Raw genomic sequence first — 12,871 nt, 5'->3', positions numbered from 1 at the left:
GCATTTAGCAAATATGCCATGATCCTGAGTAAAATGCGACTGTTCTCAGATTAAGGAAAAATATAATAAAACTTTTTTTTTTTTGGAGAAAAAAAGAACGTAATACTTGTGTTTTAAAATCCGTGGATTTTCCATTGAGAAAATATTAGTACGTAAGTAGGTACATAATATAATAATACAATGGGATTGTCTAAAAATATCATGATTTAACCTAGGTACCTACCTACATAATTGGAAAACATGTTAAGTTGTTAACAAACAATAATTTAACGTTAGTACGTTAATGTCTTTCGTCGTATAATTAATAATGATAACAACATTATCTTATTTTAGATCAATTAATAATAACAGATCCCTTTTAGAGATTATATGTAAAATTGAAGGCTTGGACATACAGGACGCGGGACCAACGCGAGAAGATAATATAATACATACAATGAATTGTATGAAACTATTCACACTGCGGAACGCGCGTACTGACTTATACGAGCTGAAATACATCAGACGCACTCTGCTATGTGACGTTTTCCATACAATTCTTCTAGTACAAATCATACACGTATGTCGCATATGCGCGCTTTCAATGTGACGTTCAGCTGAATTGTTTTCCTTCCACGTGGTCCAAGCCAGTTTATTTAAGGACATAATATATTTCTGGCATTTTTTTTTGCAAGATATACAACTAATGATCTAACCTAGCATTTTGTATAGCCCTTTAATAACTAAACTCTGATAATTTTGACAAATATATTTTAATAATACCAAATATAGTACCTACATATTCCATGACGAAAAATTTATCTACTTTTGCATAGATTAAAAGGAAAGTATAGACAGATCAATCACGAAGAAGTATTCCCGTTGCGTGCCACGCATATAAAATATAAATCAGTAGCGTTGCGCTTTCCAGACTTAAATAATTATTTGCTGCCCATTTTAAAGCTAATTACACATTATTGGACTAGTCAAAATTAATATTAATTGCAATAACAATAGGTAATAGTATTTTTTGACAATTGAACATTTTTGTATTTAGATTTATGTTTCGAATGGGTTCAAATTACCTGAAATAAACGACTAAGTATTAAATTTATTTAATACATTTTCAGTATAGCGAGTCATCAAGACTTCTTTCTTCATCGTGCCGCGTTCGGTTTGTCCCTGGAAGTTATAATTTGCGATCAGCAATAGATCTGTCTATCTTCTTTCTTTAAGAAAAATTGGGCCCATATTTTATTGCAAAGCTGCCATAAACAAAAATACTGAAATCTAAATTATAAAGCTAGGCACACATTACTTAAACATTAATTTATTTTTCTTTAACTGACGTAAAAGGTAAACAAGTATAGTCTGCGACAGGTTAAGTTGGCAATCGGGGTGTGAGGTGGGGGGACGCCACGTATACCCGCACGTCACCCACGCTATCCCGCACGTTAGCGTGCTATCTCGACCTGTCGCGTACTATAGCTTCTCGCTGAAATACGAAGGCACTGCAGATTAAGTACCTTATTTTATCTATGGGATGGGAGGCACACTATACGCGGCCCATATAAGTAGAACCTTGTTAGTTGTTACCACGAGCGAACTGACAATGAAACCACGATACAAGTGGAAAACCTAACTCCGAAGGTCTAAAGCGCCGCGCCGGGTAAATCGCGTCGCTTACATGTTTCTCCTAGAAGGTTTCTGTGATTCATCTTTTAGTATGAGCTATCGCGCACAAGGGTGCGGTTAGTTGCGGTGCGTTTTAAAATCCGTAAATTTGAATTTAAATGTATGAAAATCCGGTGCGGAATTAATTCCGCAGTGTGCGCGCTTAAATATAGTTCTATAGTTCACAGAATTTGCGGGCAAAAACCGTGGTGCGCGCTAGCTCTTAGCTAAGGAAAACTAAAGTACTTATATTATTTATTATTTTTCTCTTCTGGCACGTCTTCGAACTTGGCGCCCATTCTCTTGAGGGCTATGACCGCTGCCACGGCCTTGGCCCAACGCTTCTTGATGACGTAACGCTTCAGCTTGGCTTTGGTGACTGTCAGTTCGGTGCATAGAGCAGACTGGATCAACCACGGATGGGTCATCGTGTCTGCAGCTGGAAGACGGTCTCTAAAGGTGGCGGTGAAAGAAAAAAGATTAAGAACATATTATTTATAGCCTATATTCAAATCCTTAAACCCGTTTACACGGCATTAACACCGCACGTTTTTTTACAGGATATAAATCTTACCGAATGCCAACGTATAGTCCGCGACAGCTTGATATGGCAATCGGGACGTGAGGCAGGGGGACGACCCGTTCACCACCCGCGCCCGCCCGCACAGGGTTAGCGCGGGGGCTGTGCGGATGTGCGGGGCGTTTTACGCGGTGTGCACTGTGCAATCATTTTGTTCGCAGGAGCGCTAAACGCGGACTGAAAAATCTAAAAATCTGGACGCGCCATGGGAGGTTAGTTCGATTTTTTCGAGGACTCAGTCAAATTATTTACTCAAAGTAGATACTGTTAGTGTCATTCACTTTTTGATAGTCAGTTGTTGTATTTGTAAGATGATAACTTTAAGTAGTGGTGATAATTAATTACGTCAAACTAAAGCTACAAGGGTTCCAAACGCGCCCAGGTCTGAAAAGGGCCCACAAAAAACTGCGATCCCGTCTGTCGATGTCATCGGCTCGTTGCAGTTGAAAGCGATTTTGACGGACAAACAAGTAACTCGAAGACTATTCTCGTCTGTGCAGGCCTTAAGAGATCGATACCTTTTAATAAAACAACAAATTCTATTAAGCCTTATATTTTAACAACATAGGTACACAATATAATAACAATAAATTATTAATAAAATCATTACAATTATCATACTTAAGTACGTACAAGGAACAAATTCATATTACGCCGGGATTTATAATATAATTAATATAAAAGTAAACATAATTAATTATTTATTATAAGATAAAGTATATAATTATTTACATAAAAGTACAAAATTATGTGCTATTGTCAATGTAATTTCATTTAGAGTTGATTCAACAGGACATGAACTTAGTATTTGACTGTACGAGATTATGTCGTGTTTGAATCTGTTTGTACAGACTAGTTTTGCTAAGGCTCAATACACATTGGTAAAGCGCAGTGATGCGTCTTTTCTAAAATTGTTTGATAAAAATAAACTGAACTTAATCTTTACTAACCATAATTTACAAATAATGTACTTATAATATAATGTGAAAATAGCGAATCTAGCATTCGCTATCGACGAATCTTCATATAAATTTCATGTACAAATAATATAGCCTGTTGTCAAATCATTATATTTTATGTGCGATCTTACTTGGCCGGCCCCTCAGAATAGTCGCCGGCCCAAACATCAAATGAATGCTCGAGTGACTAAGGCTGAGGTATATAGAGTGTACTTATTTTGACTTTGCTCAGACTCAAGAGTCAAGACTGTTAAAACGAGACAGATTTATGTAAGAAATATAAATCTGTCCCTTGTTAACTGTGTCTTAAGTCTGAGCAGAAACAAAGTACGCTTAATTGATCTCAGCTTGAGATAGCGAAAATAGCGAGTACAGGTCATGGCGGGGCGGCAAAAAAAATCATCTATCTACTCGCGACTAATTTCTGGCTAGCCAAATTAGATATATGCACCTTCAAATGCTCTGAGTTCATGTTCCGAAGTTTCAATTCGATATACATCTCAGTCTTGTCTGCGGATTCCATACAGAGCTTTGAGTATGAAGACTAGATTCGTATAAAATTGTCATTTAACTGTCATTTGTTTAGATTACCTTAACAATTAAAAAATCTCATGACCTACTTTGGTAACCTACCATTTATTCAGAAAGACTAACCCATTACCGAATTTAAGGGTCCTCTCAATTACTCAATTATACAAAAACATAATCCTTTATTACAGTACCTTCCGCTTTTAGTGATGCCCCCTAAACTTCAGGTCTAGCACGCAAGTCTAATAAATACCTTTATTTATTATTTTATTTTTTTTTTTTTTTATTTTTTAAATTCTTTATTATCAATAAATATTTTACAAAACATATATAACGTTATATTATAATGTTTAACTTAAATTATTAATACTTACAGGCTAAGTCGCGCCTCTTAAAGTTTATAAAGGAATATTATCTTACACGTTTAATCATAGATAGTTACATTTATATCACAAAACGAATTAATTGAATGCAATATACTTAAATGGTATATTCGCTTACAAAAAAAAAAAAAGTTATTATTTGTTTGAAAAAACGCGGGTACAACTAGGTAAGTTATGCCTACTCGTATTAGTAAACTGTCTCAGCTTGCATTACGAAACCGGTACACTGGCCAGTGTACGGTCCGCGTGCAGCGCTACCCTGCCCCTCGCACATGTACGGTAGGCAGGCGAGAACGGGGAATTCAAGATGATGCACACGTGTCGTAGGTATTAGTTACGCTATGCATTCACACCAGCCCGCGGAAACAATAAGCAGTGATGGGGCAATTTGTACGTTCCGTATTTATCGATATACGGCAAATCTGTGGTCTTAGTTTTACAAATATTATTTATGAGAGGATTTTTATGGTTTTTATTCATATTGTAGAATTTTAATGTCAATTTTAATATAAAATCAAGTAAAGTAGGAAATTTTATCTCGTGGTGTAAGTGGTTTAAGTTACTCTTAAAAGGAGTATTATAAGATATTTTTAATGCTTTGTTTTGTATAACTTGTAGAAGCTTGTAATTAGTAACACAAGTGCTGCTCCAAATAGGGCATGCATAAGTTATGGATGGTCTGACAAGTACACTGTAAATTTTAAGTTTAGTTTTAGGGCTAAGATTACTCTTACGATTTAAAACTGGGCTCAGAGCACCGAGTGCTTGCGCGCCCTTGACACGAAGATTTTATGACATGAGCCACGACTATGCATTTTAGGCAATAGCAGAAAAGTGGAACCTTAAATTATTGAGATCGAGTAATTTTGTCTAAATACCTATCGATAAACTACCTACCAATAAAATTGGTAGACCGATTTTAAAGACTTACAATATTTATCTTCTCTTGACTGTTATTTAGAGCCATTGAGAAATAGAGATTTAAGCCATCCTTGTTTGATGCTTTTTATGACTGTTAGGTACATTATATAAACAACATTAATATAACCTTTAGAGATAATCTTTCTGAACAATACAGTGTCATGGCACATATTCCCTGTCTTATTTATTAAAATCATTTAGAATTATTAATCTTTGTTGCTTCATTTTTCTTTTGGATCTTTTCATCAGATGATTGCCTCGCAAAGAATGCTTGTATACTTGTCATGGAATTCTGCGCAAGCTGGTTGGATTGCGACCATTCTAATGATATGGACTGGTGTCTTCCGTTATTCGATGTCCCTCCAGCAGTTCTTTCACCTTCCGCTTCTTCGCTTTCTCCCCATTTTTCAAGAAGATGAAGGAGCAAGTCTTTTGTTCTATGTGCGTTGTTTTCATCGCCTCTTTTGTAAGGCAACTGTTTCCCATTCTCACAACCATTGACTAATTGGTCTATTCTTTCGCGTCTTTTGTCGAATTCAACGAAGAATGTGTTTCTTTTTTCCAAAGGCTGATCTGGTACGTCTCTGCTTGTTGTCGTCACTCTTTTTGATCTGGATGATTGATTTGATGATCTAGCTGATTTTACCCACGGCATTTTACTCGTCATCGGTTTCTCCGATTCTTTTTCTGTAAGAAATGCTGAACTGACTCTGTTGGTTGACTTCGATGTGAATATCTTCTTTTCAATACTACTCGCGTTACCGTTAGATACCGTTTTTGTGAATGTCGAATTAATTTCTCTTTTGAAGCCATTCGGTAATTTTTTATCTTCCTTTGTGAACGTTTTAGTTTCAGTAACGTTTTTGTCTTTTTCTTTCATACTGTTGTTATTCGTTAAATCTGTGTTCATCGTCGATAGCATGAATAAATGATCTGATAATTTCTTTATTTCTTCAGCCAAGTTCTTTCTGACGAATATGTCTTGTTTCTTGTGTAAGAAGCAACTGCTGTCCGATGCTCTCCTTTCGACTGGATTGTATCTTGTCTTGTGAGTTGGATCTCTTAGAGGCGGTGGGTCTAAATCATCTTCTTCAAAGACTATATCAGGTGAGCTGCTCAGTGAACTTCTTGGGGATGGGGAACAACCACCGATGGAGGATCTCTCACAGTTTCCGTTAGCAAGTGAGAGGATTTCTTGAGCTTGAATATCAAACACATAAGGCGAGTTCGGATGTTCGCTCCATCGTTCGACAAAATTCTTGAGGTTATCCTTCGCGACGTCGAGCTCGTGTTTAGGTGATTGTGGTGCTTGCGTGGGCTTGTTCTTCTTTGCTGGGGATCGTTTGATGAGCCATTGATGACGTAAGCACTCCGTAGCACTCGGCCGTGACCTGCGACAGAGACCCTTGTTACTATCACCCCAACACCTCAGTGTGTGTACTTTGAAGGTAAATGGGAAGTATATAAGTAAAATAGGAACAGTATGATTTCTAAAAGCTAAGATACTACTGTACTATCAGGGAGTAATACTACTAGGCTAAGAAGCGTAAAGATAAAATCTACAGTGATAATCTACTTAGTATTAATCTAGTATTAAGATATTATACAAGGTCATTAGGAAAGAGGCTCTAGCTCAAAAGGGGGTCACTGTATCTTCGGTCATCATAATAAACAACTTTTGCTGTGGGAACAACCCTTAAATCTCGAAAAAAACTGATCCATACAAAATAGTAATATCACTCGACAATAGGTAATTTGTATGGACCAGTTTAAAATAATGTAAAGTTTCGTCCCATATTAAAATTGTTTGTAATATTTAAATGCATAGAGTAAAAAGTCCTCAGGTTTAGAAATGGAACCCCCTTTTTAACTAACCTTGTTTTTAGTTACGAAGAGTTAGCACATACTACAAGTAACAAATAAGATTAATGTTGAAGAGTTTTGATGAATATTAGTGACTGAAAATATGCAGTGTTGGATGAAAAGTAACAAAGGGTCTTTATCGACAGGCTGCAACCTTTTATGCAGCTTTAAGCAAACTAAAAAACTAGTTTTTAAAATCTCTTTAGGTATAGTCTGAAATAGTTTTGAAATTTTCTTGATTGCCCGAAAATTGCGTTGGTATTGCAAAAAAACCGTAAGGTAAGGTTAAAAACGTTTGTCTTAAAAAATTTCAATTTATTTTCAAAAGTTTAATTATGAAATATTTAAAATGCAGCTATATACAACATTTACTAAGGTATTTCTACTGAATTCAAATTCAAACTAAATAAGAAACCCAAGATATACCTACAGATAAAATTGACGATATTTTTTGCACAATTATAAAAAATACCGCTGGATTGTAATCGTAGGCCTATTGCGTATCTAGGCTGAGATCTATGGAGTACACTTTGATTTTGATTAGAATTGAGTCAGAGTTAAAACAAGGTAACTCTCTTTGATCTATAGATCTCACCCTCAGTGGATTTACACGTACATTTACACTACTCGAAGTGTCTAATATTTTATATTGTGTGATTTTTACCAACATTTTTCTGTATTATATCTTGGGTTCTATACGAACGATGTAAACTTACTCTTTGTCTTTCACGAGGAGTTTCTTAATGAAGTCCTTGGCGTCCTCGGAGATTTCGTTGAAGGCTTCGTCGTCGAAGTCATATTTAGCTATAGTGACGTTGGCCATTGTTTCTATGTCTGTATCGCCCATGAAAGGGGATAGACCCGATAACCTGAAAGAGAGACAAAAATAAAATTAAATCAATAACCTTCTGTTCATCTGTTGACGGTAGACAGAGAAGATCAGCAAATAAAATGATATTGCACAAGAAGAAAAATACTTACAGAACATAGCATATAACTCCAATAGACCACATGTCAGTTCCGTAGCCAATTTGGTCGAAGTTGACGACTTCTGGCGCGACGAATTCTGGCGTGCCGAATAACACTTGCAGCTTCTTTTCCGGGTCGTAGAAACGTGCGAGGCCAAAGTCGATGATTTTTATTCTGTTCCCTGCTTTTGTGAGGCAGAGGATGTTTTCAGGCTGGAAGGAAATTTAAAAGAATTAAATAGGTAAATTATGTTATGGTGAAGGTACCTATAGATTAAGTATTAATTACTATTAAATACTATTAATTCATACCTATTTATAAAATACTAAATGATGCCCACTTCAACCGCGTGTATTTAGTTTTTTTTTTAAATCCCATCCTTCTTTAATTTTCCAGGATAAAAGTAGATTATGTCCATTCCCTGGATGTAATCTTTCTCTGTACCAAAATTCATCAAAATCGGTTGGAAGGTTGCGCCGTGAAAAGCTAGCAGATAGACAGGCAGAAAGACACACTTTCGCATTTATAATAATACCGAAGTATTGGATATATAATTAGATAGTGACATCTGCCGTCATGAAAGTTGAAGCTGCGCAGGATTTGATTAAGAATGGCATGGTACCGCAAAGAAGCTAGAAAAAGTGGCGCCGATTCGGGCGACGACGGCGACGCCCGCGCCATTTTTTAAAATTAAATTTGCTCTTTACAAATTAGCTACTCGTACATTCCTGATGAGAATCGGAGAGAAAATTTATTCAAATTGCAATATTTTAGAAAAGACGCCTCGCGTTTTCGCGTCTTTTTATCTCTTCCGCAATGTGACTTGAACCTAAGGTGTGGAACACGGGACGCTTAAAACATTTAACATACACACTGCCGTACTCAGAGTCGCTTAATCGTTACTTCAGTTTAGTTAAAACAAGACAGAGCTATATCTCTCACATAAATCTGTCTCGTTTTAACTCAATCTTAAGTAACGATTAGCGACTCTGAGTACCGCGGTTACCTACTTAATTAAAAGTTCGATTAAGTACCTTTTAATAATTTTGTTATATTTAACAGAAATCAGAGAATAGAGAGCTGAGTTACGATTTCAACTTATTTATTCATTCACTGTTAACGAAAATAGAGCGTAATGGCGTTTGTACCGAACAAAAATTTAAATTACATAATATCTAGTTGACTCCTTCACCCTGACAGACACCGTCTTGGTTCCGATCCAACTCGTAAATCAGAATGGCGGAAAATATAACGCGGGAGTTTTATGATTGTCTACCGTCATATAATTGTTTATGCGTTCCAAACGTTTTTATTCCACTCATTTGTACATTGAATAAGAACATGACATGCGTTTTATTTCGGACTTGTACCAAACCCCACCCACTCTTAATAAATTTAGACGAGTAGGTAATTCGAATGTTTTCATCACTTGCATAGTATTATTTTATTGCCTTAAGAGAAGTTTTCCTAGCGCACTCCCCATATTAATATTTGTATGTAAATCTTTGAGTCAGAGATTGGAAAAACCGTAGACACAGATATTCATTTCTACCATTCTACCTACAGTGCGACAAGGCGCTCTTGGCACTTGAATGACATTGACACTTGACAGGGGGGGGCGCTGTTGGAGAACAAAGGCTTAGAAAATTCAAACAAGAACAAAGGGGATGCTTGACGGCAACGTTAGTTCCGATTTTCGCCACGCGCCAAGATAGCCTTGTCGCACTGTAGTAGGTACGTGTCTACAAAACGTAGAGTTCGGTTGGTTATTTAAATGAGAATTGAGAGCCAAACTACATTTGTTTGGTACCTTCATATCGAGATGCAAGATGTTCTGTCGGTGCACGAACTCTATGCCCTCGCATATCTGTCGCATGAACACCGTGCAGGCTCGCTCCGTCAGCACGAAATCTTCGTCGATCACCCGCTCAAACAGCTCACCGCCTGTTATACTGGAAGGACAGAAATTATTAAAATTAGTTCATTTGACCGATTTCATTTATGTATTTATTCATTCAACATAAATATAGGCAGGGAAAATCTTATCTCTACCGGAGAGATTTCATCCAGCAGCCCTAGTCAATATACCGACCCTTGCAGGATAAAATCAGTGGATGTAGTAAACGTCAATTTGTCGAAGTAGTGGGCCGGTGATGATTGTTGGGTTGAGATGATGTTCATGATGAATTTTTCGACGACCTTCTTGGCTGATTTAGTGGTGAGAGCTGACTATAAATTAGGAGGTCGAGTCGGGCCTAGATGGATTTACTGAATTTGGAGATCCAAATTTAGCCCTTTTAGCCTAGTGAGAGCAGAGGCGTCTCTAGCCCTTGTGGCGCCCGTGTGCAACCAGTATCCTGGCGCCCTCTAGTCTAGTAGGAGCAGGGTCAAAATGGAATACTAACAGTTATATTTTCAAACGGAAATTCGGATGCAAATGGTGCAATTTTAAATGATGACGGCGTCGGCCATAACACGAGCGCAGGGTCTTTGAGAGCGCCGGCATCGACGCATCTTTGGAGGTGTCGCATTAGAGGGCGCTTGGTGCCCCCTTAGACCTGGCGCCCGTGTGCGCCGCACACCCTGCACGCCTCTGAGTGAGAGCACGTTAAGTTATTATCCAAACTTTTCTGATACTGAGTATAATGGTTCCGAAAGGGCGTGTTGCCAGTGTTGATATATGTATCCGAGACATGGTCGCTAACTATGGGCCTCATAAGAAAGCTCAGAGTCACTCAGCGGGCGATGGAGAGAGCTATGCTCTACGTGATCAAATCAGAAATAACGAGAACTGTAGGAGAACTAGAGTAACCGACATAGCTCAACGGGTTGCGAAGCTGAAGTGGCAATGGGTAGGGCACATAATATATCGGTTGTTGATGATGATAATGGTTTCGAAAAATACGCATATTCTTGGCAATTTACATCACTTTGATGGTTTGCCAAAAACTCTGAAATAATAAAGAGACGTGGAAAAAACTAAGTGTAGAAGTATATAGAATTATAGATTGAGTTAGGTATAGTTGGTGTTAGAATAAACTGTTGCCACTGGTTCCACTTGGCACTGGGTTCGATTCAAGGTTGATGTCAAGAAACTTCAAAACGTAAGTAAATAAACAATCTACGAGTACTGATATGTTAGGGACACGGTCAAAATAAGAGTAGGAATGCTTTCCGCCATATTGTGACGACTTAGCTGACAAGTGACAACACATGCTACTCAGCCTGGTCCGTAGCTGACAATATATCTATCTATACCAAAGTTTGAATCAAACCATGGCCGGCTCACTAGCACTACTGAGCATTAGTCTTCTCTCCGAGTGAGAAGTGTTCGGAAATAATTAACCACGCTGGCCAAGTGCGGATTGGAAGACTTCACACATCTTTGACAAAATTATGGAGAACTCTCAGACACGCAGGTTTCCTTACGATGTTTTCCTATTCCTAGTTTTCCTTTAAGTAAGTGTTGTAAGTTACCTATAGCAGAGATAATATATTCTTGTAAATATATTATCTCTGCCTATAGTTAAAAATTAAAACAACATTTAACTGAGCTAAATCAAAGTACTTAGGTGCGCTCTATTAGATCTACTTCCCTCGGAAAAGTTAGATAAGTAGGTTTTCGCGCGAAATCGCGGCCGATAATAAGAAATTTGTTGTTTATTTATATAACAACAACAAACTTCTGTTTATTTCAGTGTAAAACTAACAATTTATTTTGAATGAATGTTCCCAATGAGTGAATGAATTGACGTCATCGGTTCAGGAGTTAGAGTTTTCTCATTTACGTCACAGTCGGCGTCCAGTCGACCGACGGTTCTTGTAATTTATTGGTAAACTACTTATTTACATTTAAAAACATTTGACGTAGGCACAATTTTATTTTTATTTTTGTATTGGCTATTTTCAGCATCCAGCGTCTACGATCTACGTTATTTCATCCAATTAATTTTATTGAACTACTTAGCTGTTGCTTTGCCAAAATTGTTGATTCTTTAAACCTACCTACTTAGCTAATACCTACTTATTTAACAACGTATATCAATATTAGGTGTAGGTATATTTTATCTCTTGATATTTTTATTTTGTTCTCAATTTAATATTTAGCCTAGCTATTCAAAGGGGGAACGCTGCCAGTATCTTCGGAACCTTGCCTAAAATCTTTGCTTGTATATATTATCTTTGCCTAAAGGGACTCGTTTTAATAATATATTTTAGTTATATTATATTTTTTTAAGGTTTTAGTTTTAGTTCAAATTTTTAAGAGGTTTAAAGTAATGTGAAGTTGTTGAAATTATGTCATTGTAACGTATATTTGCTGTTATCATTGTAATTAAAATTAACTTATTTAATATTTTCGTCGTTTATTAATGTGGAACTACCTATATATGCTTGATGAAAATACAAAGGCCAAGTACCTACTTAGTAAGTATAAGTCAAACTAGGTAGGTACTTGGCAAGTAAGTAGGTACATATATTATACTTACCTAGTTTGCAAAAAAAAAATTAAACTTGTCGTTTACGTACTGCAATATTTAACTAAATAGATACCTACAGAAAAAAACCGGCCAAGTGCGAGTCAGGCTCGCGCAATGAGGGTTCCGTACTACAGTCGTATTTTTTCGACATTTTGCACGATAATTCAAAAACTATGATGCATAAAAATAAATAAAAATCTGTTTTAGAATGTACAGGTGAAGACCTTTCATATGATACCCCACTTGATATAGTCACTCACTTCGAAAGTTGAAAATACTAATTATTAGTTCGTGACCACAATTTAATTTTTTTTCGTGTGATCTAACCCTAAATTCGCGGTTTTCAGATTTTTCTCCCAAATGTCAGCTATAAGATCTACCTACCTGCCAAATTTCATGATTCTAGGTCAACGGGAAGTACCCTGTAGGTTTCTTGACAGACAAACGGACAGACAGACAGACAGACAGACAGACAACAAAGTGATCCTATAAGGGTTCCGTTTTTCCTTTTGAGGTATGGAACCCTAAAAATAAGTA

At 36.9% G+C, this 12,871-nt stretch overlaps 1 protein-coding gene across 1 annotated transcript in view; it reads right to left on the bottom strand.

Moving 5' to 3' along the window:
• Positions 1-4,903: 4,903 nt before the first annotated feature.
• LOC117992922 (myosin light chain kinase, smooth muscle-like) overlaps positions 4,904-12,871 on the bottom strand; it is a 42,450-nt gene continuing 34,482 nt past the window's right edge. The window contains exons 5-8 of the mRNA XM_034980646.2: positions 9,667-9,808; positions 7,869-8,068; positions 7,604-7,756; positions 4,904-6,415 (exon numbers count right to left, since the gene is read on the bottom strand). Of these exons, the coding sequence (XP_034836537.1) occupies positions 5,218-6,415; positions 7,604-7,756; positions 7,869-8,068; positions 9,667-9,808 (1,693 nt within the window). The 3' untranslated portion in view covers positions 4,904-5,217. The remainder of the gene's footprint in view (positions 6,416-7,603; positions 7,757-7,868; positions 8,069-9,666; positions 9,809-12,871) is intronic.

This window comes from Maniola hyperantus, chromosome 22 (genome assembly GCF_902806685.2).
Source record: "Maniola hyperantus chromosome 22, iAphHyp1.2, whole genome shotgun sequence".
NCBI classification, from domain to species: Eukaryota; Metazoa; Arthropoda; class Insecta; order Lepidoptera; family Nymphalidae; genus Maniola; species Maniola hyperantus.
Note: the sequence above shows the minus strand (reverse complement) of the source record. Positions and strands in the feature narration are given on the sequence as shown.